This window comes from Symsagittifera roscoffensis, chromosome 5, assembly GCF_963678635.1.
Source record: "Symsagittifera roscoffensis chromosome 5, txSymRosc1.1, whole genome shotgun sequence".
NCBI classification, from domain to species: Eukaryota; Metazoa; Xenacoelomorpha; order Acoela; family Convolutidae; genus Symsagittifera; species Symsagittifera roscoffensis.
This window is the reverse complement of record NC_087066.1, coordinates 23,706,633-23,732,608: the sequence shown is the minus strand read 5'-3', so window position 1 is coordinate 23,732,608 and position 25,976 is coordinate 23,706,633. Positions and strand designations below refer to the sequence as shown.

The window sequence follows — 25,976 nt, the reverse complement described above, 5'->3', positions numbered from 1 at the left end:
GGGTGATACGGCCTTTCCGTGTAGCACTTTGGAGGCCTCTGTGATTAGTTTGCGTCTGTGTTTTTTCTCGTGGATTCCGAGGTTTTTGAGGTAGGCGTCTGTCCACTGTAGTTGCTCTATTCTATCCACTCCCACAAGCTCAAACAGTTCTGCGTACTTGGACATTTTGTTCTGTTCTAAGAGGAAGCGGATTGTGTTGTAGTCTACGTTGTAAGAGTAGTCGGGTGACCTGCAACGGCAAAACGAGTTATGTGATGATCAATTTGTTTCCAAGAATGAAACCATTTGTTTATTATTTACAAATTCATCCGAAAAATCCCATCTTGAAAAACGCCACAAAGGCCAGTTAAGATGCCGGGTCATTAAGAGACGCTTCAAGTAAGCTTTTAAAATCGAAATACCCGTATTGTACAAAAAGGCCAAATCACGGGAAAATCGTTCAATAAAAAACCGCCTCAAAAATAAGCTGATATCCAGTGTACGAAATAATTATGATAAGATCCCAAAAAAATACACGTTTCTAACTAAATGGCTATGATATCGAGCGTTCTAGATGTCAACCAAATTGAATGCAGAATGGAAAACAAATAAACATTTGAAGAGCCTATTCACGATAGGAATGATATAATTTATAATGCTGTGACTTCGCCTGAGACCGCTCGACTAGCTCTACTAGAATAAAAGTTTGAAATTATGAAAATGTATCAATAAGCATAATTTTGGTTCATACATAACAAAGCATCGACGACTTGACTTGCCTGGTGGGGAATAGTATGGAATGTATGATCTCTTTGAGGTCGAAGGCTGTGGGTCTGTGGACTGAGTTGTAGGCGAAGCAGGCCTTCATAACCTCCGACAACTTGGGTGGTATCATGTCACTCGGGTTCGGAGACAGCGACAGACCCTCCATCACAAACTTCTCTACCTAGAACGAAGAATAAAACCTGCAAAGAAATCTTTTCCCACATTTTAGACTGGAGATTTTTGTCTCAAAAACCAACAGTTTTTTTCAATATGCAAAAAATCAAACATTTCTTACTTGATCGAAAAATAAAACCAAAAACATAGTCAACAGATAAATGGAAAAAGTCAAAGAACGAAAGGAAGTCAACAGATAAATGGAAAAAAGTCAAAGAACGAAAGGAAAGAGAAATCAAACAGACTTTTTTTCAAAAACGTCAGCGTTTGAATTTCGAAAGAAAAGATATATAGCCTTAAAAGCTCTTTGAATTTCAAGAACAGTTTATGGTTGACACTTTTTTGATAAAGCTAACTCAATTTGTTAAAATGGGATCAATAGGCAAAGTTTTTTTTGCTAAGAAGTATGAAAAAGGAAATTCGCATTCAAAATTAGTCTAACGCTTTTTGTGACCTTCACAATTTTGCTGTTTGATAGTGGAGTTTGCTTTCCTTTCAACAAAGCAAATGAACAGAACTTAAAAAAAACCGCGAAAAACAAACAAAAATCATCAAGACCTATATAAGATTCTTCACAACGTTCGTCGACTCTCATAAATTCGTTTTTTTTTGTTAGCGAAGTATAACTGAAAAACTGAAAATACCTATAAAGTCTTAAAAAAATTAAATGAGAGAACAACTGTTTCTTCCAAAAAAAAACAGTTCTTTGGGTCTTTTCAACAATTCCTGCAAGCTCTATTTTTTGTTCAGATCTTTTTATCACACCACGCAGAGAAAACTACACTAATTCGAAAAAAAATGTATTTTTTCAGACTATGGTCGGAACATTTTGTGCTAATTCCATAGTAACCGCCTATCCTTGTTATACTCGAAGTAATCATAGGATATATCAAAAGTTGCTAGCCCCTCTGAGGATAATCCAATTAGTATATTTTCCCCACATTTTAGTCTGGAGATTTTGGTCTGAAAATAGCCAGACTGTGGCTGAAGCTAGAGGTTATGGCAGAGGCTCGTCCTCTCACACCGTCATTGTCATGACACGGATAAAAAACAAGCTTTGACAGAGCCGTATTCCACGTCTTGTCACTATTCTTAGTACCTCTAGCACAAAATGATGTTTTTCGGCATATTAATTGAAGTCTCTTTTTCAGATATTTTTCTTCGTCGTTTTCTTTTTAATGTTTCTCTTATGAGATTCAAAATAATCTAACAAATTCAGATTTACAAACATGCATTATACACGTTTTAATATCTGTGAATCAATTTCACAGATTGCGTTGCGTTGCTCAAACTTCCAGTCAATTAAATCTAAATTTTTTTAAACAATTTGTCTGTCTACGCTTTTTTAAAGCGGTTTTATTTGATGCCTGCATAAAAATGCAGAAAACTGATAGTAAAAAACAACAATAGATGAAAATTGAAAATCTAAGTGATTTAGTTACACGCATTTTCAAGTGGTTAGTGCTCCGAGCGAATTCAAAGCTTAAAATGAAGCTTAGTTTGCTGTGTATTAGAGAAGAAGAGAGTCTTTTAAACCTGCTTTTCAAAAATGTCCGTCACTTAATTTTGACCACTAATTTGCTAACATTGCTTTTTTTAAACAACACTTATTTTTCAATCAAGAAAAAGTTTTTCATTGAAAATTTATTGGAATGTTCAGTCTTTCGTTGCATTTCGGCTTCAGATAAAGCAAAAAAATTTGAAAAAAAAATAGATCTAGAAAACGTGAATTTGAAAAAATTCTAGGTGGAAATATGTTCGTAAAAGCGGAATAAAATCAGGGCATTGATATGTTTTCATGTTGCCTTAATTGGATTCGTCTTGCCTAAAATTTGACCCGGGGCCCAAATAACCCAGCGCAACTCAATTCACCCTATTGTATGGACACTGTTTGTTCCAATTTGACCTCCAGTAATACTACAGTTTCTCCATTCAATACAATAACTCAATTAGGTCAACCTGAAGATGCGAACAAATGAAAACAAGCTCTCTCAATTTAACTCACAAGTCCCTTGTCGAATTCAATAGATACACTACGAAGATACTAATACGGGTTTATAACTAACTGCATTACCGGTAAACAAGTTATCAATACATTGTAGGATACTTTTGCATAACTGATGACTTTTCCATCTTTTCAAAAATACCCTCGGGTGCAAAAAGAGTACAAAAACATATTGTGTTCTATTTGTAAGAGGAGCATCCATTTGATTAAAACTTCCATTGTTGCTTTCGCCTTATTTTTCCATTAAAATTTCTGGGAACTCGGATGCTCAATTTGGAAAAAACGGTCTAGTGCTACTTCACAGACACACTTACGATGCTCAAGACGGGCAACCATCACTCGTGGTCTTTGTAACATTCCAAATCCATTTTTTTTTGAAAACTTAAAGCAAGATCAGATCCTTCAAGAACAGAAGAAAAATAGTTCTCCTTTTGATTCTGCTGTTTTTACTTTAAAAAGAAGCTAATGCGAAAAATATCAGACTAGCAATCAAGATTTGAGTGTCAACGGGAGACAAAAATCAAAAAGGGCAGAAAATGAACACCTAGCTGACTTTTTTATTCACATGTTGCTTACCTGTGCATCAGTGTACTGCTGGAAAGGGAATTCTGTGGGGTTGAAGCACTGCCAAATCACCACCCCAAAACTCCAGATATCTGTCCCGAGGGACCACAGACGCCCCTTGACCACCTCGGGAGGCCAGAAACGAAGATACTTCTGCAACATCTAAACGACAAATGCCTCCTAAATCCATATTTCAAATTAGAAATGCTAGAGATATAGATAGGAAAAAACAATACAAAAGGCACGTAACGTAGAACGACACAATGAGTTTAACACCAGAGCATGATGTTTCAATGTGACCATCCCTTGTTGCTAATTCCTGACTCACTTTCAGGTTCACTTCAACTTCACTCGTGTAAATATAATCAATATAATCCGCCCTATTCTTGTATTGATTAGCAACTGTATCATGGATTGCACTGGGTCTCAGTCCACACTTCAATATTAGCTCACACGTGGAGGTATTTTAATCAATTCTTTCCCTCCCTTTATGTCTATTTACACCAACTCATGTGGAAATTTGAGAAATCGATTGAAAATTTGTGAATATCAAGTTTTAATAATTTGCAATGGCCCAAACTGCCTCTCAGTGCAACTTTTGAGGCAAACAAACAAAACATTGAGAAAACAAAGAAAAGAAAATAGTTTAGGAAGTCGGGCCCTTTTTCCTTTTCCCCCACCAGCGAATTTTCGCTAGTATTTTCTCTGTTCTGATTGTCCGATTATTACAAGATTTGGCATGCAGACTAATTACGCTATGACAAACATATTTGGTTATCACATCTAACCTTGTACAACTCCTCGTTACGCCAGAAAGTTGATGTTTATGTGAGGTGGAGGGGGGGGGGAGGATGGGAAGAAAAAAGAGTTGGAAGTCGATATGATAGTTCCCATTATGTACCAATAGTGGGCTGAAAGGCAAAACGGTACAGCAAGTTGTAAGAAGACATACCAAATAAGAGGTACAGTCGAAAATATAACCTTTGCTGAATTCTTAAATTGAAATTCTAAATTACAAAGTTTCCTCAAAAATCTTTTAGGGATTTTGACAAAATGTAATGTAATACATCACCCTAAAATAAACAAATGATCCCTATTTACCTCCTCGGGTGCTTTGTTGAACTCGACTCTGTCCTCGAATCCAGCCACTCGACACACTCCATTGGGGTTGATGAGGATATTGTCCGCCTTGAGCACCTAAACAGGCCACAAACAACCAATTAGATCAATTTCTCACAAATTCAAATATACATAAGATAGCAGAAGGGAGTTTGGAACGCACAATTAATTAAGAATTAAGAATAATGAGATTAAATTAAACAGTTATACAAAGTGCAAAAAAATTTGCTGAGTTACAATTATTTGCAAAAAGTGAGGGTTCAGATTGCGCTTAAAAACTTCTATAGACTAGGGGTAACTAGGGGCATAACGCAACAGGAGCAACAACAAGTATTTGGTGAAGGAAGGATGATATTTGGGATACATATTAGAGAAGATCTTGAAACGAATTGCTGGATCTTTGAAATAATGTTAGAAACGATAGAATTTTATCATCCGACCTTAATTTTTCAAAAACAACTATGGCTTCACTCGCTCGTTGGAACGACACTATGGTCTTTTCAAACCTCGCAAGTTTCACTTAGTATTTCTACTGTAGTTTCGACAGATATGAACTTGCCTTGTGTACGTATTGCAATTGCGAGAAGTGCTCGAGGGCTGTGGCGATGGCTCTGAGGTGCTGGAGTTTCTCCATGATGCCCGGCTGGTGCACTCCAGAGGCACTGCAGTACTGCTGTAACGTCATGGACCCACAGTCCTCCAGCAGGAGAGCCAGTTGCACACTTTGCTCAGTACCTGTTAAAACACACTAGTTTTCATCAAGTATATCACCTCACCTTCAGTCTTACTTACATCAACTTAGACCAAAGTTTGGCGTGCTCGCAGCTAAAGCTTCAAAATTTATAAAGCACTGCTGTCAATTTCCAAGTTTTACAGCAAAAACAGGAGAAAATTTGTATTGGGACCAGAAAGCTAGTCTTGATTCGAAAAAATTGTATGTGAAAAAAATCCTCTGCAAACATTCGATCACTTTCGTCCAAAAAACCTTTCGACTATTATACTATAATTCCAACTACTTACAGTACTCGACTACTCCGTGCATCAACACGACGTGGTTGTGTTTAAGCTGAGCGAGTGTGGCTGCCTCAATGACCAGTGCCCTGTATGCACTGCCTCTGCCCTGGGGGTGCTCTTCTGCGGTGGGACAGAACTTCAGGTCCAGCTGAGCCTGCTGTAGTTGGTCATAGTTGTTGCTGTTGTCTTTGCTACGCACTTTACACACTTCGAACTGACCTAAACGGAAAAAAAACTTATACTAAGAAACTCAATAGGGCTAAAAATTTTAAGAGAAACCTTTATCCTTCACAGGCAAAAAGTGTAAAATAATACTGCGATTTTCCCCACAATTTCTTCAAGAACTCGCTTTAGAAAAATTATTACTGACGCAGATAACTATAGTTACTTCTTCCCATATCTTAAAAGGAAACTAAAGCATTAGAGTTAAGAAATGAACCCTAAGACTCAGGTTGGCTACTTCCGAAGTTAAAGCATGAACAAATTCTCAAAGTCGTGTGGGAATATCTCTGAATTTAAACTTTCGGAAGACAGATCAGTTCATAGTTAACACGAGCGATACCTCCCACGCACCACCATATCATGACTCAGGTGTTCCAATCAGTGACTAAATTGGAAGGGGAGGAGTTGTCATTGGATCAGTTGAATCAGTAATAAAGAAGAAGTTTTGAGCCTGATGTGGACTCAAAAGTGGACTCATCAGACAACTATCAGATAGCTGAAGATCTTCCCAATGTAAGTATATTGGTTATGAACAAATATGTCATTTTAAACATATCTTTAATGGTTTTACATGTAATTTTTCTTGGACTCATCCCTTTAGCGTTTGGCTTGCTCATGTTACTTCACGCCTCCAAGCACTTGTTGTTCACGCCCGGATGCACTTTCTAAAAAACTCCAAAACGAAAAAAAAAAACTTTGTTTTGTTTTTTTTTTGCTACCACCAAAAATGCGCACAGAATTTCAACATGGGGTGAAGTATAAGGGATCTCCATGAACAGTTGAATAACTTTTTTTATGCTTTTCCTGGTAAGAATGGTGAACGTTTTAAAGTTTTATCGGCGTTATTGCGGAACTAAGTGCCGAGGATCGAAATAACTCAAAATCAGTGAGCTGCTAACTATTTTAACCTCTTACAGTATCTGGTTATCATTTTTATAAAGAGCATTGAAGTTTGAATATAATATAAACTTTCTGTTGTGGTCTTGTTGACGTAAAACTTCAGTAGTTTTCTTTCATCTAAGTCGATTAGTCTGTTATTAAAACACTCGAAACTGCACCTTTTAATTGCTTCGCTAGTCCAGCAGTAGTTAATACCATCTAACAAGATTTGAGCCGCCCGATAAAAGCTTTTCGAGAGGTGCTGATGATGAATCTTAATTAGTAAGCCGACAAAAGAACATTTTGTATATTTTAACGAACAGGTGATATTCACCAAAATCACGTTCAAAAGCTGATTTCATAACTTTTGTGTAATTGCACATCTTTAGCATACATATATTTATGACACGGGTGATAAAAAAAATTAATTTTTGAAATTCACTTAGATTTGGCGTGTGAATTTTCGCATAGATTTGATTATTCATAACGCCCAACTGAGAAATTTTATTTACAAATGAAGAAATTTTAGTATCTTCAAATTAGTAAATGTCACCTTTATGAATGACTCCCAGCTCAGTTTTAAGTCAAACTAAGTTTGTACCTTTGGACCAGCCCCTTTTCATAGACCGTTTGCTCAAGCTCAAGTTACTTCATGTCCGCATGCACTTTTTTGTTCCCAGCAAAAAGAAACTTTTTTTCAGTATTTTATAGAAAATGCTGGAACAAGAAAAAAATAGAGTGTGTACCTTTCGATAGCATCTGAGAATGCTGTAGTTTTTCCGTGTCCAGATCTGAAATGGGAATATGGACGATCTCCAGAGCGGAGAAGAGATCCTGCCACGATTTGTTGCGACTTTCATAGAGCGGAAGGAGTTCCGTCTCGGGTTCCATGAATCTAATAGCTGCTGGCGACTGATCGAAGCAGAGAGTTCCCCACTCTAAAATTAGAATTCATTAAAAGAGTCTATTGAAAGCACTGCAATAACAAAAAATATTAATAAAATTTAACAAAGTTTAAGCATAATAAATGTTATAATTAACCGTGTAATGAATGGGAACGGTTATGGAGTAATGTTCAAATTTGTAGAGTTAAAAAATTGAGGATCCTTGCTTGAATTCATCTTTTTAAGAAATTTAAAACTAAATTCTGTGATCGTACTTTCACTGTCGTATGTGTTGGTAGTCACATTCGTGATAGGATCATAGTTGAACATATTTAGTGTGGCGTGGTGACTTTTGCTGCCTGGAATCGGAGGAGGGAAGATGTTGTCGCGTCTGGCTCTCAAGAATATGACTGCCAAGAGGAAGACGACAAACAGAATCACCAGAATCAGCCCAACAACTGTCACCAGAAGAGTGGACATATTGGCCGTAGAAGTTTCTAGAATAACTCAGAATATTATTTAGTTTCAACAAAAATGTCCTTCAACTTCACAAAATGGCCATTCATTCAAAATACACTTAAATACAAAAATTTTAAAACCTTCATAGAAATTCATCAAAATTTGGTTCTGAAGGTGTTTCGAACAATGAAGACATTTTGATTGAAAACTAGTTGATCAAGTTAATTAAATGTCATTTTAACTCAAACCACATAGGACTCGATTGACATACGTCAACCGGTCCAAAGACATGTCAAGTGACATCTCTCAAAGAAATTTTGATGATGACAAATAAGGTAGAATATATTTTTTCGCGGCTACATTGCATCTTACATTGCGTCCTAAACTATACTTCGATAACTACATTGAAGGCTAGACGATGCGGGTGAAATAGCTTTCTAAAACTTATCGAGTGGTTAAAATAGTTTTAAACTGGACCTACCGTAATGACCCATATCAGCGAAGATATATCCTAAACGGCTCGATTTTATTCAAAAATACAAGTTTTTTTTGAATTATAATAGATTGATACGTTTATAACAAACAGTGGAACTTTACTAACCCGAGTTAATAGTGATAGTTTTACTGCTCAGTCTAGACAATTCCATCCCATTGAGCTCCAATCTCACATCTGCTCTGTAAGTTCCCTCGATAGTTGACACCGGGTACTCCAGGGACGTCTGGGTGGCATCCACAGTTGACATCCAGATGGAATTACCATCGCAGATGATGTCCACCAGGTAGCGGAAAGAGTGGTCTGCTTTTTCGAGGGCCTCCGGTCGAGACCACTGGACCAGGAGTTTGGGACTGGTGGGGGATCCCACAGGGTCGATTGAGAGATCTCTTATCGAAACTGCAAACAAAAAAAAAACCTTCGTTAATAAAGTCGCTTTCTAAATTGAGTCAAAATTGAAAACGTAGTCAACAGAACGTTGAAAGTGTCAATGAACTCAAAGAATCCGGAAAAAATGATTGACTTATTTTGAACATTTTTCAAATTCAGAAAAAAAAACATCACGTTAGAGCTCCGTTAATTTCAAATGTTTTTATCACTGAAATTTTTTTGGTAAGCCTGACCCAATTGAGAAAACTGGATCAATGAGTGATTTTTATATTTAGCTGTGAAATGAAAAGTCAATGACGTTTTTCATAGCACTTACACTTTCATAAATAGAGAGCATAATTTACCTTCCATTTAGCAAAAAATTGAATTAGGCTTGCTTGAAAAGAAAACAAAACTCAAACCGCTAAAAACCAAATTTCAATGTGATCAAGTTTTTAGACTTTATTCAGAAAAAAACACACGACCTTAATAAGTCTTCCTTTCGTTCATTAATGCTTAATTGTAAATTTTGTATAATCGAAAACTTTTAAAAACAATGCCTAACTTACTATTCCATCCCTCCAAACGTTTAGTCAGAAACAAGAGTAAATAGTAGACATTATAATTTATGTGAGGTTTCTAAATGCTAATTCACAACAGATAAAAATACTGATTATTCGATTTTGTATACATAACCAACAGCCAGTTGAAAAAGAGTCAATCGAAAGGAAACAAAAAAAACCCTCATTTTCGATATTTTATTTAAATGCGAAATCAAAAAATTAAATTCAAATTTCGAAAGTTTTTACTCAGCTGCGAAATCGAAAAATTAAAGTCCAACTTCGAAAACCAAAAATGTTCACTTTTTTGCGCTGTTTCCACGTTTGCATTTGAAAAGTGCTATTTACATAACTTTCAGCAGATGAATTTCAATTGAACTCAAAAAGTGCATATATACCCAAAGGCATTCATAAATACAATATCTACGAATGGAGATCTGTGGCTATTAGAGCATGTTAGACTTTTCCTAAAAGAAAACGAGTAAAAAATCACCAAGACCCATACAGGGCTGATTTAAATTATCGATTAAAAACGATTGAAACTTTAAATTAAAAAGGCATTTTTCTCAAATTGGCTTGATTTAAAAAACGATAAAACCCATCTCGCTTAGAAATTTAGCAGCCTTTATATGCTGTAATTTTTTTTGCGAAATTACGCCGAAAACTTTAAGTTCGATTTCTGACAAAATATACCACAGCAAGCCTCTTTTGTGCCCCAAAAAGTTAAGAAATGTGTAATCCCCAAAAATGGGCGTAAAACGTTCGAAAACTGTTTTCAATTAAAAAATTGGAGATTTATTTAGTAAAAAGGACATTTTTTGGCTATCAAACAAAAATAAATTCAACTGAGAAGATAAATTCAGCTGAGTTTAAACAGCTGAGAAGATAATAGTTTTCTTAAAATTTGTTGAACTTTCCAAGAGGCTGGCTGTGATATATTTTGTCAGAAGTTGAACTAATAGTTTTGGCGTAATTTTTGATTTAGTATAAAAGCCAAAATTGATCAATTTTGGGGTAAAATTTTGGGCCCGAATTTCGCAAAACAATTTACAGCATATTAATTCTAAGCAAGATTGGGGTCTTCGTCTTTTTTTGTTTAAAGTTAACCAAATTTGAGAAAAACAAGTTTTATATTTACTTGTTTCGTCCAGATAATTTAAATCAGCACTGTGTAAAAGTCCTCACTACGTTGAGTGACTCTTAAAAAGATGCAAACAAGTTAAATAATTTGAAACTTTTTTATTTCTGTTTTTCGAAGAAAACCAGTCCAATACCACTAATTTAAAAAATCTATAGTTTTCGTTTTGTGCCTCTTCTTTTCACGGAAAAAACGACACACATTTGAAAGAAAAGTTTTCAAATTTTTATTAATGTGATCAAATCTTTTGTGCCTATTGCACAGCAACCGTCAACTCTTGTTTTAAATCGCAACACTCTTGATTGATGAGGTCCAAAAATTTGGTGCTATGGATTTTTTGTTAAAAACGAACACAGCAAAATGTTATTCAAAATGAGTTTGAATAACATCACAAAAGAAAAACAAAGTCTTTCCAATCCGTAGGACATTCGAAGCCCAAAAATAGATATGGGCTTCAAATGTTTTTATCACTGACTTTCTTATCACTGACTTTCTATTCTTTTAAAATGAATATTCTTACTGTCTTCGGATGTTTTGAACTCGCTCTTTTCACATCCATATGCTTTCCAATCCCCTTCTGATTTCGAGGAAATGAACACATTATGAAATCGATCTTCCTCGAAGCTCGGATTTCGATCATAATTTGGATTCATAATCGGCGAGTAGTCCAGTTCTCGCGTGTCGCAAACAAACACCAACATCTCAGTGTGTGGTTTCAGATCTCGAATCATGACTTCGGGCCGAGACCGCGAAATGTACTTGGAGACCGTAGGTAGTGATTGCGGGTATTCTTTTTTCTCGTACACGTACGCGACATAAGGGACATCGTCTTGAATGTCGTCTCTGGGGATCGAGATGTTTGCCCACGTGTAGTCTCGCTTTAAAATCACTTTCCTAGAACACATTACGTTCATGAGTAAGAAAAAAACATTTCCTGATGTTAATTTAAAACAAAGGACGTTCGCGAGACCTCAGATTTTCGATGATTGGTGCTAGTTGCTTGTGAGGAGGAGGAACTATATTAACCAGTCTAAAAACAACCACTATTGGGCCATACATGTTTATATAGCATGTTAATATTGACAAATGTCAGTCCAAGTTTATTCTTGGTTTTTGCGACACCCATTGTTAATGAAAAATTCACCCAAGCATGATATTAAAAGTCACCTCTATATTAAATTTTCATTAACTGAGCGGCTGATATTAGCATTGAGCTGATTAAACTACTCGAAGATTTATGGTCAAAGTTAGAAAAACAAACAACTTCAGAAGTTCTTTACAGGACTCAAGCTAATTACGCCGTAAGTTGAAGTTATAAAAATTAATATACATGAAAGCAAAACAACAACAACAACTTTGTCACTTTTTGTTCGAAATAATATCAAAATTTTATTAATGAACACAGCATGTTTTGTGATATGATCAAACTCGAAAAATAACAAGCTCATTTTGAATATCTTTTGCCTTTCAGTCAAATTTGAAACTTTGAGCTTAAAAAGACAAATAAAAGTAAAATTAAATTAAGACCATTTATCCACGGGGGAAAGGACCAACACAAGAGCTGTACAGCTCATCACGGCGAACCGCTGTTGTGCCCCTGTTTAAGAACTACATGCAATTTTTTTGGTACTGGATCTTAGTACTTAAAATGATACTAAGATCCAAAATATCAAACGGTTTTTAATCTGATCATTCGAATTAAAAATATTTAAAAAAACACGCTTGAATTTAAAGTATTGACTGAAAAATCCATAACAATGAGCCGTGTCTTTTTTGATCTTATCCGGTTTTCATTATGTCTCGTACAAGTTGTCGCCAATGAGGATGTTTTATACCGGATGTTTGGAAATGAAAAAAGGAAGAAGATTTGCTTGCAGTCTGGAGAACTAAGTATCTAAACGTCAAAACTAATTTACGATTCTGACAGAGACCGACCGGATTTAATTCTGAGATCAAAACCAGCTGCTAAGTGAATTTTGCATCGAATCGGGAATTGAGCATCAAGTCATAATTTAAGCACAATTCGAATTGTATTTGAGTTTTATAGTACAAATCAAAATTTTTGAGAATCGGCAAAAAATGGCTGCCGCTTCCAAAGCTGTCAAAAAAACTTAGTGCAAGGTGTTTTAAAAACTTTTTACCAACACGACTCCAAAACAAGGAAAATCCGAAAAAAATTGGTTATCATTAAATACTAAAAAAAATACGGAGCTAGTTGTAAAAAATGTTCCGCCTACGCATTAAATATCATAGTTGAAAACTTAAGAAAAAATGTTCAACTTTTTAATTATGCAAATAATTTCGCGTATTTTTAAATATTCGTAAACTTTTTGAGATCTACAGAAAAATGGAAAATTTGAAATCCAGTATGAAATTGAAATCCTAATTGTGAAAAAATCAAATATATTTTAAAGAGTGGACTAACAGTGGTTTGCGTGGCCTGTTGCATGGACCTATCGGGTCTCCCTTCAGACGAAACAGACCCAACTCACACTTGCACCGTTCTGTCGTCTCTTCGTCGTACATTGATCCCCGGGGACAGCGCGAACAGCGCATGTTGCCAACTGATGCCTTGTACGTTTGAGGACGACACTCTGAAACACACAGCAAAACCTCATTTTTTATATTAACTGCCTTAATTAACTTCAATTTTCTATTCAGCATGTAAGCTATATCAAAATGTTAATTCAAGTCGAAATTCTCCTGGACTCAATATGTATTTGTCAACTTCAAACGAACTTTTTTTGCAGAAAATTTTATTTTTTCACGGCAGAATTTGCTATCTTTTTGAATTGTTATTTAAAGAAGATATTAAATAATTTCGCATAAATATTTTCGCTTAAAGCAGTGTCCAATCTTTGATATCGGCACTTTATACCCAACAAAGGGCCAATTTTTGCTCTATTGCTCTATCAAATCATTGGAGACGGGAGAAGGGAGATAATAATAGTAATAAAACGCAACTGAACGGTTGAATGTAGATATAAGTCTTCCAATTTTTTTTAGCAAAAAAGAAAAGACTTCAATAACTTTGTTATTATGATGATGATCAAATAATTGAAAAGATCAAACAATTATACCGGAAGTAATATTTGACATGAATAGGCATTAGGAATCTTTAATTCAATTTCGCCGTGGAGTTTTCCAATTAGATCCATAAATTTAAAATATCTCTGAGCTAGTAACTTTAAGCTACAAAATCTAATCCAATAAGCGTACTCTTTGTTTATCACACTTACTCCTAACTGCTGATGGCAGTTGAGAAGTCTTGACTTAACAGGTAGGACAATTGGGCACATTCGCCTCTGATTAGCTCTATTATATCGCATCGTACGTTGATATAGTGACATGTTTCTCTTGCCACGGTTATGCTCAAGTCCAAGAAGAGCAATTCAAGCTTAATTTGATGTTGTAAGACCAGTTATCTAGCCGTGAAAACTTTTACGAACAAAAAACTAACGTAGAACCGGGGTTGAATTTTGATGATAAAAATCTCTACATCCATTGTTAAAATCAATTTTATGCCCGGGAAACATTGCACAACTTCATGCCGTTCATGAAATGGAAATGACCCCAAAAAACGGAAAAACTCTCTTCAAAATCAAGCAACTTTTCAGAAGAATGCATGCATTTTGTAGATCGTTTTAAAAATGACTATTTTTCATTTTCCATAGACTTCGTGCATCACAGATTAAAATTAACATTTCAAAATTCAGCTTTTAAGGTACGCGTCGGCAATTTAAACACTTTGACTTTCTTGACGGGGAAAAACCTGCCAATAAAACCATGTAATCCCTTCTGACTCCATAGAAAGGTGCGCTTGAAAAACCTCAACAAAATCCTCTTAACCCGTAAATCTATTCCAATTAAACGTTAGCAATATGCATTGAAGCCTCTTTTGCCAATTTTTATCATAAAATTTTTAGCTCCATTTTCCTAGAGTGCAAATTAAACCTTCCCAATTACTTCAATTGGATTAAGTAAACACCTCGCCGTGGGATTTTTAAAGGCTAATTAAGTGTTTAAAATTGATTTTAAAAGCTTTTTCATCTAATTTTGGAAGCATTTTGAGCTAAAATACTGAATGCAATTGTGAAAATTCGGATTTGCCAATTCAACTACGTAATCCTCCTTGTTTATTTTTTTGTTGTAACGTTCAAAACGTTGCATTTCCAACAACAACCACTTGAGGCTCAGTAATGGAAATATTCAAGACTTATCCCCGATTTAATTAATATTTCAATGGCAGCTCTAACAAATAGCATTGCCTTTGCACACAGTTCACGGCGACCTGTCTGTTGTACAATCTTAAAACACGCCAATAACCTGCCGTTGATCTGTTGGCTAAATCGAACATATCCGTTATGTTATAAATACCTTCTAAACATTTTTTGGGTCAAATTAAAATCTCTTTCCCGTTGCAAAAAAGTCATACTACGGTCATGATTTGTGTACTGCTGATAGTGAGTTCATAAAAATCATATTAGGTTAGATTATATCATAGATAAATTCCTTCTGTTTGATTCAGAATCATAACCTCGATGAAGCAAGAAATCGTTTTCTCAACTTATGCAATTACACGTAAATTTTTAATTTTCTCGTTTCATGTATTTACGATCTTTCGATTAAACTAGTAGTGTCAAATAGGCAGCAAATGATTCAAAAGACTTCTGACAGGCGATAGTTTTATTATCAGGATCCACCTACGTCATAAAAAAATCTATTTATGCTAAAATAAATCTTGAAGTAAGCATGAAACCGCTACCCTCACAACAAATTTAGGGCGGTTGGATCAAGCATAACAGATTGGCCGGTCCTACTGTTTTTGTAAACTTAATCCCCGGCAATAGAGTATGTCTACGAAGTTAAGCTTTGGAACCTGGGTTGGGTTCCATGTTTCAAATTAGAGACGATCGTTAAATTTTATGACCAGACTTTACTAATGAAGAAATGTATAACTTTGTTTCCAAATATACATAGACTAAATATGAAACACAACTTAAAATCATTTATAGACACTAAAACTTAGACAAACAGTTGATACACCAACATGGGTGAACCGTGCGAGCAAAAATAACCTAGTTAATCAATTAGATGAAAATTAAAAATCCAATTTGGCCAGCGGGAGGCTATTGCAATAAACGACTGACTGATAAAAAAAAAACTAATTAAATTGCTTGATCATAAATAAACTAACTGAAACATTGATCTGGCCTTTGGTCATCTGGTTCGTATCCAGCCTTGCAAGCGCAGAAAGAGCCCGGTCCAATATATGGACGATCCATGTTATGGAAGCACTTCGCTAGTGGAATCCCGCTTGGTGACGTCACAACTGCATTGGCTACGCACCTTCCCGTTATATTTGCCCTATGAATCATTACAACTTCTTTAAATCATCGGACAGTTAGAAAAGTGTCAATGAGCACAAAGAAACAGAAAAAAATCAGAATTTCACGGATTAAAAATATGCCCTTAAAACTCCGCAATTTTCAACTGCAGTTAATGATTTTTTGATAAAAATAACCCAATTTGATCAATGGGTAAACTTTCCATTCCACTGCGAAATCTTAAAAATCAAATGTTCTTTCGCAATTAGAAACTGATCACGTTTTTTGTGACCTTTACAATTCGCTGTTCCCGATATTGGAGTTTGCCTTTTCAACAAAAGAAAAGATAAGAACTTAAGAACTCATAAGTCAAACAGCAAAAACCAAAATTGAGCGCGAGCAAACTTTGATTTCACTAATGTTCATAACCCTTAATAAAAAACGCAAAAAACAGCAAAATTCAAGTTCACAATCTTAATCCAACTCACACAAATAATCTCAGGGCCTATTTCCGCCTTAGTTTTTCACAAACAAATTGCTCGAACAATCCGTCTTAGAAAAATACTCACTTTTTAGTAGCGTTGGAGTGATGACATGTTTCTGGATAGTAAGCAAACGCTTTGGTTTCTGCTGCACAAGTATCGCTACTGATCGCGATTTGCTTCCCAGCAGCATTGTTGGGCGTATCCAAAATCAGTTTCCCGCACAAATTTTCCGCTTTTATGACTAAGTAAAAGTCTTCTTTCTTGGTGAATCGCTCCGGTATGCCAAACAGCACAACCATACCATTCTCTTGTATCATCGAATATGAAAAATTCAACTCTTTGGAGGTTTCAAGAGAGTCAAATTGGTACGTTGTCACTGGTGCCATTGAAAAGTTCACTTTTGTAGTTTTGTTATTTGGAATGTATCTGAAAACAGAAATTATATCATTTTTTAAATACAAATACCTTTCAATATTGAACATCAAAAAAATCGTGAAAATTTTCTTGATACTGGCTGCGGAATAGTATTCGTCTAGTCTTAGCTAAGTAAATTTACCCATTATACAAAAACATTGAATGAAAAGCTTTCTTTGATTTCGCACAATATTACGAGAATTTCGAAAAATGTATTTTTTAAATTTGCCACACAAGTTACTTCAGAACTTTTCAACATTTGAACATTGAAAATTGAGACAAGATGATTTTAAGTTAAACTGCGATTAAATATTAATTTGATGACCACTTGCAAAAAGTATCAGTGACTTTTTGAGAATGCTGGATGCACGGGCATAAAATTTAAATATTTATAACTGGTCTCTTGTTTTGAGAGTGATGCTTGAAAACACAGGTGAATTTATCGGATGTCATTTTTCAGAAGGATACTTTTCACCTCTCAGCATTTGAAACTGGGATATATAAAAATCGACTTCAAGCCGCCTTTATAAATATTATGATATGTGCAATAAAATCACTGTTTAATAACGTAAGGGTCCCTTCTTTCAAGTATCGGGTTAAACGAGGCATGTCTATTTTATTGCTTTTTGTTGATATTGGACACATATTTGACACCTCACAACATTAATCGGGGACTTTCCAAATACTATCCATTCTTGAATTTTATTGCCTTTTATTAACAAGCGTTTTGATAGGGTGGTACAAGATTTGCATGAAAGGGTTTTAGCTCATTTTGCAAACTAGACAAATAAACTATCCCAGTATCAAGATGTTGTTGCAGGAACATTTCAGAAACGAGTCTAATTTAGTCCGAAAGCCTCAAGTCAATATGCGATAAAAACTAACATTGATTGACCGGGTGTTAAAATATATTGTTTATTTTTATGTTTCCCAATTGTAAACAGGGGTTTAATTTGACGAAATAGGTGCGCAACATGAGACCATTAGGCGATTACACTCCCGGGTAGATCGAAGAATGGGTAAGTCAATGCAAAAAATGTATCTGTTTAGTTTGGTCACGTCTGAAAATATTATTTCACGATTGGGTATCCTACTTTTATGGACGAGCGCGCCAAGAAATGTTTTAATTGACAAATAAACTGATATCAACATTGGGTATTCAATATTAAGCTAAGGAAAAGATCTTCAACAAACGTTCAGTAATATATGCGATCTAATCTGAGTGCGATCGCCAGTAAGCTTAGGACTAATTCAAATTTTACGGGTTTGCTGTTTTTCAAAATATTACTAGGGATCCATAAAATATTTTATAGATATCGAAAGTTGATAAGTCATGAAAAAACTGCTACAAAAATGTCTAAACGCATTCAAATTTTACGGGTTTGCTGTTTTTCAAAATATTACTAGGGATCCATAAAATATTTTATAGATATCGAAAGTTGCAAAGTCATGAAAAAACTGCTACAAAAATGTCTAAACGCAAACTCAGTGAGTAAATATAACCATAAAAGCAATTCATAACTCAGAATTAATCAATATTTCTACAAGTTTACTTACGTTCCAGCAAAAGAGGCGACTGACGCACATTCGTTCTTCCGGAAGCGCTCCGAGTACCTCAAGTAGCTAACTGAATTCAGATTGCTGCAACCACTCACGTCTTCGAAAGATCCATCAGACGTCAGCGAAAACTAGAACACAAGCTTACGTTTAGAGGATGCGCAGCCATTCAATATCATCAAAATACAGAAGAATTGAGAAGAATACAAAAATAGAAGCAAAGGTAGCCGGTTACTGTGCAAGTAGCAGCACAGAATGTTCCGTCCATAGTCTTTAACAAACTACAAAAAAATGTTTTTCCAAATTATCCTTTTTTTTCTGCGTGGTGTGATAAAAGAATCTGACGTAAAACTATAATTTAGACATATTCAACAGTCAAAGTAATATCGGCAAATTAGACACAATTATTGAAAAAAAAATTAGAAAAATAATCAAAAGAAAACTTCGAAACATTTCTTTTTCATTATTTTTGGAAAAATTTTGAAATTTTTCAAAATTTTTGGTTCCCAAATTGGCGCTAAAAAATTCCAAATACTAATTTTATTTGCTTGAAACTAAGTTTCCAGGGCTTAATTTTAGTAGAAATAAGCTGTTGTGAGCCTGCTTGCTCGCTTTATTCGCTCGAAAATAAAAACAAAAATCAAAAATTTCAAACAAGTTTTTCTCGATACAGAAAAAAATTTCGAAAATTTTTTAGGTCGTTCGAATCACACCTCAAAGGGCTGTAATTTAATTTGGTATATCATTCAAACCATTCCGATGATTATTTGTTGTACCTAATTTTGCGTACTAAAACAAACGAAAAAAAATCTAAAGCACACCCGAATAACAAAGTTCTCATTTTTCAAATGGTCGAAAAAAAAAGAAAAAAAATGGAAGAAAATATTACATCTAAACACCAAAACATGCTTTTACCAGGCTTTGTTTATCAGAAAAATAAAACTTATTCGATTCGAACCTTTAATATTTCATTCTTGTAGTCCGATTTAACTTGACAAGGCGCGAAAACAACGTTCTTTTATCCGGTATGGAATTAATTAAACTTACTGCGGGGTTCAGTATGAACTTGCACAAAAGTAATTCTTTGAATTTTAGCTCCATGTGGTGGGTTTCAAATCTAGATACTCCGAAAATTTCTTTCTTCTGCCGATTATTACTTCCATGCTACGGCTAAGGTCAAAAATAGGACAACCCACTCAGACTATTAATCATTTCACTTCAAACTAGTTTGTATCGTATTCTTCATATTTATTGGGCAGCCATTAATATCCAGTTAACCTAAATCAATATTATATTTTCTGAGAACAATTCAGCCATTACGGTCAAGGCTATAAGCCTTTTCCAACTTTCAAGAGCATATCCTGTTTTTTTTTATTGAAACCTCTCTTTCCCAGTCAGTCAATAAAAATGTTATGGATTAGCTATCTCAGCGAAGTAAGTCAATGTTAGAATGGCTACATTAGTCTATGTCTCCTAAGAAAAAATGGGTTACGAGGATGAAAACATCAGATAAAAGGGAAATTGTTAGGCGGGTTGTTTTAGCATTCTGTTTGCTCGTTGCTCATTTTGCCCCAGATAATGCTAATAGCTAAAGACGCGGATTTTGTTCTGAAAATACCAAAAACCCAAGATCAACGAAGAAAAAAGAAAACACAGTTGTATCTGCAGACTGAAAGTCTTTTGACGGTTTAATAATAAACCTAGTTAGCATTATATTCATGAAAGAGCTCAAGAAATGAAAAAGCGAGGGTTGCTTCTACTTTTTAGCAGGATGAAATTCATTCAACTCTTTGAGAGAGCCTAATAAATATTTCATGAGTCTTTTTCCATCCATTAGGCGTGCACATCCGACCAATGCCCGCACTTATAACTTCGTTATTATTACTAGAGCTAATCAATCAAGCGATGGCCGAGCAACTTAACTTATTCCCACCTTTTACATAATTCAATCAAAAAAAGTCATAAATAAATTACGACGTGAGAAAAGGTGAATGAAATTAGCTCAACTGTGAACAATACGCACAGCATAAATCCTCATAAATGTTTATCTAGCCAGAAGATTTGCCAATTAAAGAAAAAGGTTCGCGCAGAAAAATCATATTTCCGCATTGAAAAAATCATCCATTAGCAGTATAGTATTATCATATTTTAAAGATCAATTATTGAAACAAAAATATTAACCATTCAGAAAATAATACTTGCGTTGTTAAAATAAAAGCATTACAATTAGCAAAAGTGAAAACAAGCCCTGTGCAAAGGCGAGGTGGTGTTGCGCATGAATGAAGGGGGCGGGGGGGGTGTGATCTTCTAATTCAGGCCGAGTTTTAATTCTAGTTCGACTGACATATCGATATCTTCACAAATTGACAACATCAATCCTCATCCCTCAGATGTATACAAAATAAAATGTAATTAGGCGCCGCTGTCCCAAAAAAAGTCGGAAGGCGGATGAAAATTAGGTGATTGAATTACCGCTCTCAGTTCTTTCAATTGTCAAAATTTTAGGGCTGAGGGCCATCGAGGTGTTATAGCACCTATCCGGAATCCAGACCTCAATTTGGGAAAACAAAATGAAGGAAGCTCGAGAACAATTCATGTAGCCCAATCAAAAGGTGAAATGTCGCTCGCAGAATGGGTAAAAACGATACTCGACAAATTCAAAAGTGAAAATTGTAATTAGCAGCTCAAATTGGGTGGGGGTTTTAAGTCAAAAGAAAACGCGATCACCACAGAGGAAATGGAAATTCCCCTCTGGGACTGAAATTACCCAAATGACGGAAACAAAAACGGGCTTCTTGTCAAAAACAACAAAAATTGCCGAATTTAGGTCTTGTAATTAAACCCAGTGCAAGGGTTTGATTTCGGCAAAATAGGAAAAAGAATATCAATTGTGACATTATAAAAGGGTTCTTATTTAAGTACAACTGACGTTTGAGAATAGTACACTTGGTCATAGGCCTCAAAAAAATACGTCAACCCATTAATACTGAAAAGGTTCTACTTCTCTTAAGTATGTAGGAGTAGAGTTTTCGCCACAAAGGATTTGTTTAATTGTTAGTTCTTTTCCCTAATACATTTTTACCTCATGTCAAACATTTTTACCAAATGTCAAACAAGCAGTCTCAGGTTTTAAAAAGTGAAAATTGAAAACATTTTTTAATGCCAGGATTGCTGACATTTTTGACACATTTTATTAAATTTAGGGCTGAGGGAGGGTGTTTTGGGCGGACAATTTCAAATAAAAATTTATAATTAAATAAAGGCTTTTCCTCACATGCCACGAAAATTCAAATGCCACATGCAACACAGAACTTCACAATTTCCAATTACTTCTAAGAACATCTAAGATTCCATAAATGAAAAAATCTCAAGGCTAAAATATATTTGCAATTTGCAAAAAAAATAACGAACGGGTTTTATAAATGCCAAGCCTGCCAGATAAACTTTTCTTTTGTACTAATTAGACAATGAAACATGCCGACAGAAAAAGACAAATTCTAAAGGTAAATGTCATTAATACATACCCCTGGTTTGCCGCCCATAGGTTGCCATGAATTCGACATTAAACCTGAAACAGAATTTGGCTCCTGATCGTCCATAAACTCGATTAAACTATTAGACCAAAATATTTTGTGCATGCTACGGGTGATTCTTAATTATACCATAGGAGGGGAGGGGAGGGGTGATAAGAGATCTTGTTTCCTATTTCGAATGTTCCGTTTCTGGATATGGGTTTTATAATTGAAGCATTCAAAACAAAACTTACAAAAGGATCTCTTCTCAAGAGTTTCATTTCTCTACCAACAAAAGTATGAAAAAAGTACTTAGATTTACAAGATTGACTTGTTTAATTTATGAAAAGTGCTACTTTGACAACACTTCGAATTGGCGTCAAGCGGTTTATGCTACGCATAACTGCTTCAAAAACTCCTACTTATTTTTCACCAGAGAACAAATCTTCGTGTGATGTTTACAACTGTTGTTCTACAATTGCTTTTTCAAGTTTTTCAGCGTTACTGAACAGCAGTATCTCAGCTAGTTTTTTTATCATTTCAATTATTTTTTCGAATTTGGTAGAAAGCAACTAGCAAAACTTGAGAGTAATTTTAGATTCATTTTCAATGGCAGTCGCGTTTACTTCGACTAAAATGAAAGTGTCCAAATCTGAATGACCATCAGGTGCACTGGGAATATATAGGATTTCTCGAGGGGGAGGAGGGGAGGAGGGGATTTAGGAGCATTTTGTACGCGTTTTTTAGAGGCCTTTATGGAGAGTTTTACCCGAAAAAACTCTCCGCTCTCTGATTAATATACATTGGCGCAAAAGATTGTTGGAACAAAACTGGATTTTCAAAACTGTAACCTTTGGGTGATCAGGTGACAACTTTAGAGCATTACCTGGTTGTGAGTTGATTGCCAAACTGAAGCCCAGTAAACTCATGGAAATTTGAAGCAGAATTATTACGGAGAACCTCGTCATAACTAGAGAATAGGTTTAGGATCCAATCTGAAACATCCATCAATATTGGCTCAACATCTCAAAGAGACAATGGAATACATAAACAATGGATTTGACATATAATGAATGAAGTCTCATTTTCCATTAATTGTGAGCCGTCATATCAATAACTAGGTCAACAACTCCCGTCAACAATTTTTAGTAAATAGGGTTCACATGTCATTAGTCATTCATTGGTTTCTTAATTATTTCAATCAAATTTTGAAGGAGAACGGGTTCGAATATGTTTGTCTTACATGAAGATTTTATGCTTCAAATAGTTACTTTTGAAGAAGAATTGGTTCAGTTGTTGTGGTAAATCGCCACCGGCTGCAGATAACTTCAAAAAACGCACACCGCTCAAAACGCAAGATGAAAGAGGTCAATTCGTGTTCACCTTGATCTTCAAGCGAAACTTAAACGACCGGTTACCGTTGAGCAACTAAAGTTCACATCCATTGAAACAAAATTGTTTTTCCTTCGATCAAAAAACGGAAGGCAAAAACTCTGTTTAGATCAATAATGTCCCAAAAAAATTGACCCGAAATTGTCCCTTCAACATACCAACCGCCAAACCTGACATTTTATACGCTGAGATACAGTATGAACAAATATTTTCAATGAAAAAAAGTTCGATCATCTGCATGCATCAGTTTCAGTTTATTCACACTGAAGGAAGGCGGTTGAAAATTGATTTGACAAGGCTAATTCAGCCCTGAAACTAATGACGAAATTAAAAAAAAATGACCATTGAATTGAAATCTTACCTTTCAAAAAAGTTCACACCAATCGGTTATCCGCAAGCAAAGCAGTCAAAACTGGATGTTGATCTTTGAAGTTGCTATCAGAGAGAAAGTTTGGGAAATATTATTTGCATAGTTGGAAGAGCAAAAGTAAAGTAAATTCGTAAAAATCGATTTTAATTATTTTAAAAGTTAAGAAATTGTCAAAGAAAAACAGAAGATGAAGATGAACAGTTAGTGTTTTGAACTGTTTCTTCGAAAGTAATCACACTTCGTTTTCTTTATCTTCAGCAGACTTAGATTTAATCCTGCTTCTTTCATGCGTAAAATTTCATAATTCGCCTTTCGTCCAACTAATAAAGAGACCTTTTACGTATTATTTTCAGCCAATTAGAGTAGAGAGAAATGCCTATTCCTTGTAATATGCAGCTTGCAAAACATGTGAAATCTTGAAATTTGGATAGTATTTCAGCATAATGTAAGTCAACAAAATATGAATGGAATTGAATTGCTGAATGCTGTTGCTATACTTATGATACAGAAACGCAACTCATCAAATTTGTAAACACCTAAAACTCGAACGATTTATGAAAGTTGAAAAACAAAAAGTTATTTCAGATAGTTGTAGGCGTTTTTGTGGTCAGAAGCGATCAAGAAAGTAATAAGAATTTTTTTGGGTAAATTCTCAACTTTTAATAAGATAAACGTGTTTTTTATTCTTAAATTTTTCGACTTAACGGATAGTTTGTTCATCTAGTGAAATTTCCAGTTTGCTGGCCGGTGACTCAAATGAGCTTCCCTTTCATCAATTTCATTCAGAAGTTCCAGACACAAAAGAAGAAGTGGGCAAACGTACTATCGATTGTTTTTAAAGTGTTTTCTATTCATTACAGCTGTAGTAATTTATCCCCTAATCCCCTAATTACCCCTTATTTGACAATATCCAGTTTAAGGACATCTCCAGAATTGTGAAAGGATATACAGAATTGTGGGGCATTAAACGACAAGCTAAGTAGAAGCTCGTAACCATTTTCACGCATTTTGCACACAAACTGTCTAAATTCAGTTAGTTTCGTATCGTCTAATTTGCTTTCTCATTTCCTAAATCCTCACAGATTTGTTTTGAGACATCCACTGAAACTTCTACTGTTCTATAGATTGAGAAAAGCCTCTGGAAACAGCTATCTGGCTCCGTGACTCTCGTTTCTAAGGAATTTTTGTAAGTTCTTTTTTGGACGATATCAATCTCAAATTATCAGCGCAGCTTAACAGTTGTTGGACCAAACTGGTTTTTCTGTCTTTTCTGTGATCTATACTGACAAAATGATGAAATGATTCTTCCAAAATAGCCTCAAACAAAATATTTTGTCCAGTTTTTTTTCCATTTTCCAATTTAGAATTTGTCCGAATATGAATTGAAATATCTCATTTTTGCAACCCTCCAGGTTGAATGCTGGGAGCATCAATTCGGGTATTAGGTTCAACAAAGTTTGTTTGCTATAATTCAAGCTTTCAACGTTTTGCTAGAAAAAACACACCTCAGGCCTAAGTTTGATCCCAGTTTTAGTGGTCGGAACAAAAATAATCCAAACTTCAAATAGAAGCAGGAATCTCTTAAAAGCATATCATATTATATTGTGTTCAGTTGGGCAAAACATGTTCAGTTCAACAACAGAATGAACCGATTGACTGAAAATATAAATTTTCGAATAGTTTTTTAGTCAACAAAGTTTCTACCTTTCAAATTTGTTTTTCTGAAAAACTTATAGCTTGACCACCTACTCCGCTAGGTTCATTTTATCTCAAAGACAAAGCCGCGAGAGCAATGAACCCAATTGTTTAGTTCAAAGGTTCTTTTTTCCTACTCACAACCCGGGCTGAGGTCCGTGACTCATGTTGCGACCGAATTGGGTTGCCAAAACGGGCTTTCTGCGACCGAGATTCTAAACTCCCGCAAGAGGCTTGAGTCTCACAAAGCCGCAACATGGGTCGTACAAAGTCGCAACATGCATCGCGCAAAGTCGCAATATGGGTCGCGCAAAGTCGCAAAATCAGTCGAGCGAATTGTAAAAAGTTTCGAGCTGTTAAAGTATTGGAAGTCTTGTCAGATTGTTTTGCTTGCATCAGCATACAAATTGCAAAATCCATAATTACACACCCAAGTACTTATATCCAAACATATACAAGTAGATCAAAATGCTTACCCTGAAATCATTTTTAGCGTACGAAACCTATTTTCAGCGTATAGGACAAACACAGTGTCGTAAACAGAGTCGAGATTTTTTTCTCGGTCCAAACGCTTCTCGGTTGAAAAAACACTAGGTCTAA

The 25,976-nt window shown here is 35.2% G+C and overlaps 1 protein-coding gene across 1 annotated transcript in view; it reads right to left on the bottom strand.

Moving 5' to 3' along the window:
• Positions 1 to 25,976, bottom strand: part of LOC134846033 (ephrin type-A receptor 7-like) — a 42,145-nt gene that overhangs the window by 589 nt on the left and 15,580 nt on the right. Inside the window, exons 2-17 of the mRNA XM_063863206.1 lie at positions 22,806 to 22,914; positions 21,932 to 21,975; positions 18,408 to 18,538; positions 16,521 to 16,862; positions 15,822 to 15,991; positions 13,050 to 13,218; positions 11,145 to 11,518; positions 8,666 to 8,956; positions 7,881 to 8,102; positions 7,468 to 7,659; positions 5,627 to 5,839; positions 5,166 to 5,341; positions 4,589 to 4,684; positions 3,500 to 3,649; positions 759 to 925; positions 1 to 229 (exon numbers count right to left, since the gene is read on the bottom strand). The exon at positions 1 to 229 is cut by the window's left edge and continues 589 nt beyond it. Of these exons, the coding sequence (XP_063719276.1) occupies positions 1 to 229; positions 759 to 925; positions 3,500 to 3,649; positions 4,589 to 4,684; positions 5,166 to 5,341; positions 5,627 to 5,839; positions 7,468 to 7,659; positions 7,881 to 8,102; positions 8,666 to 8,956; positions 11,145 to 11,518; positions 13,050 to 13,218; positions 15,822 to 15,991; positions 16,521 to 16,862; positions 18,408 to 18,538; positions 21,932 to 21,975; positions 22,806 to 22,887 (3,048 nt within the window). The 5' untranslated portion in view covers positions 22,888 to 22,914. The remainder of the gene's footprint in view (positions 230 to 758; positions 926 to 3,499; positions 3,650 to 4,588; positions 4,685 to 5,165; positions 5,342 to 5,626; positions 5,840 to 7,467; positions 7,660 to 7,880; positions 8,103 to 8,665; positions 8,957 to 11,144; positions 11,519 to 13,049; positions 13,219 to 15,821; positions 15,992 to 16,520; positions 16,863 to 18,407; positions 18,539 to 21,931; positions 21,976 to 22,805; positions 22,915 to 25,976) is intronic.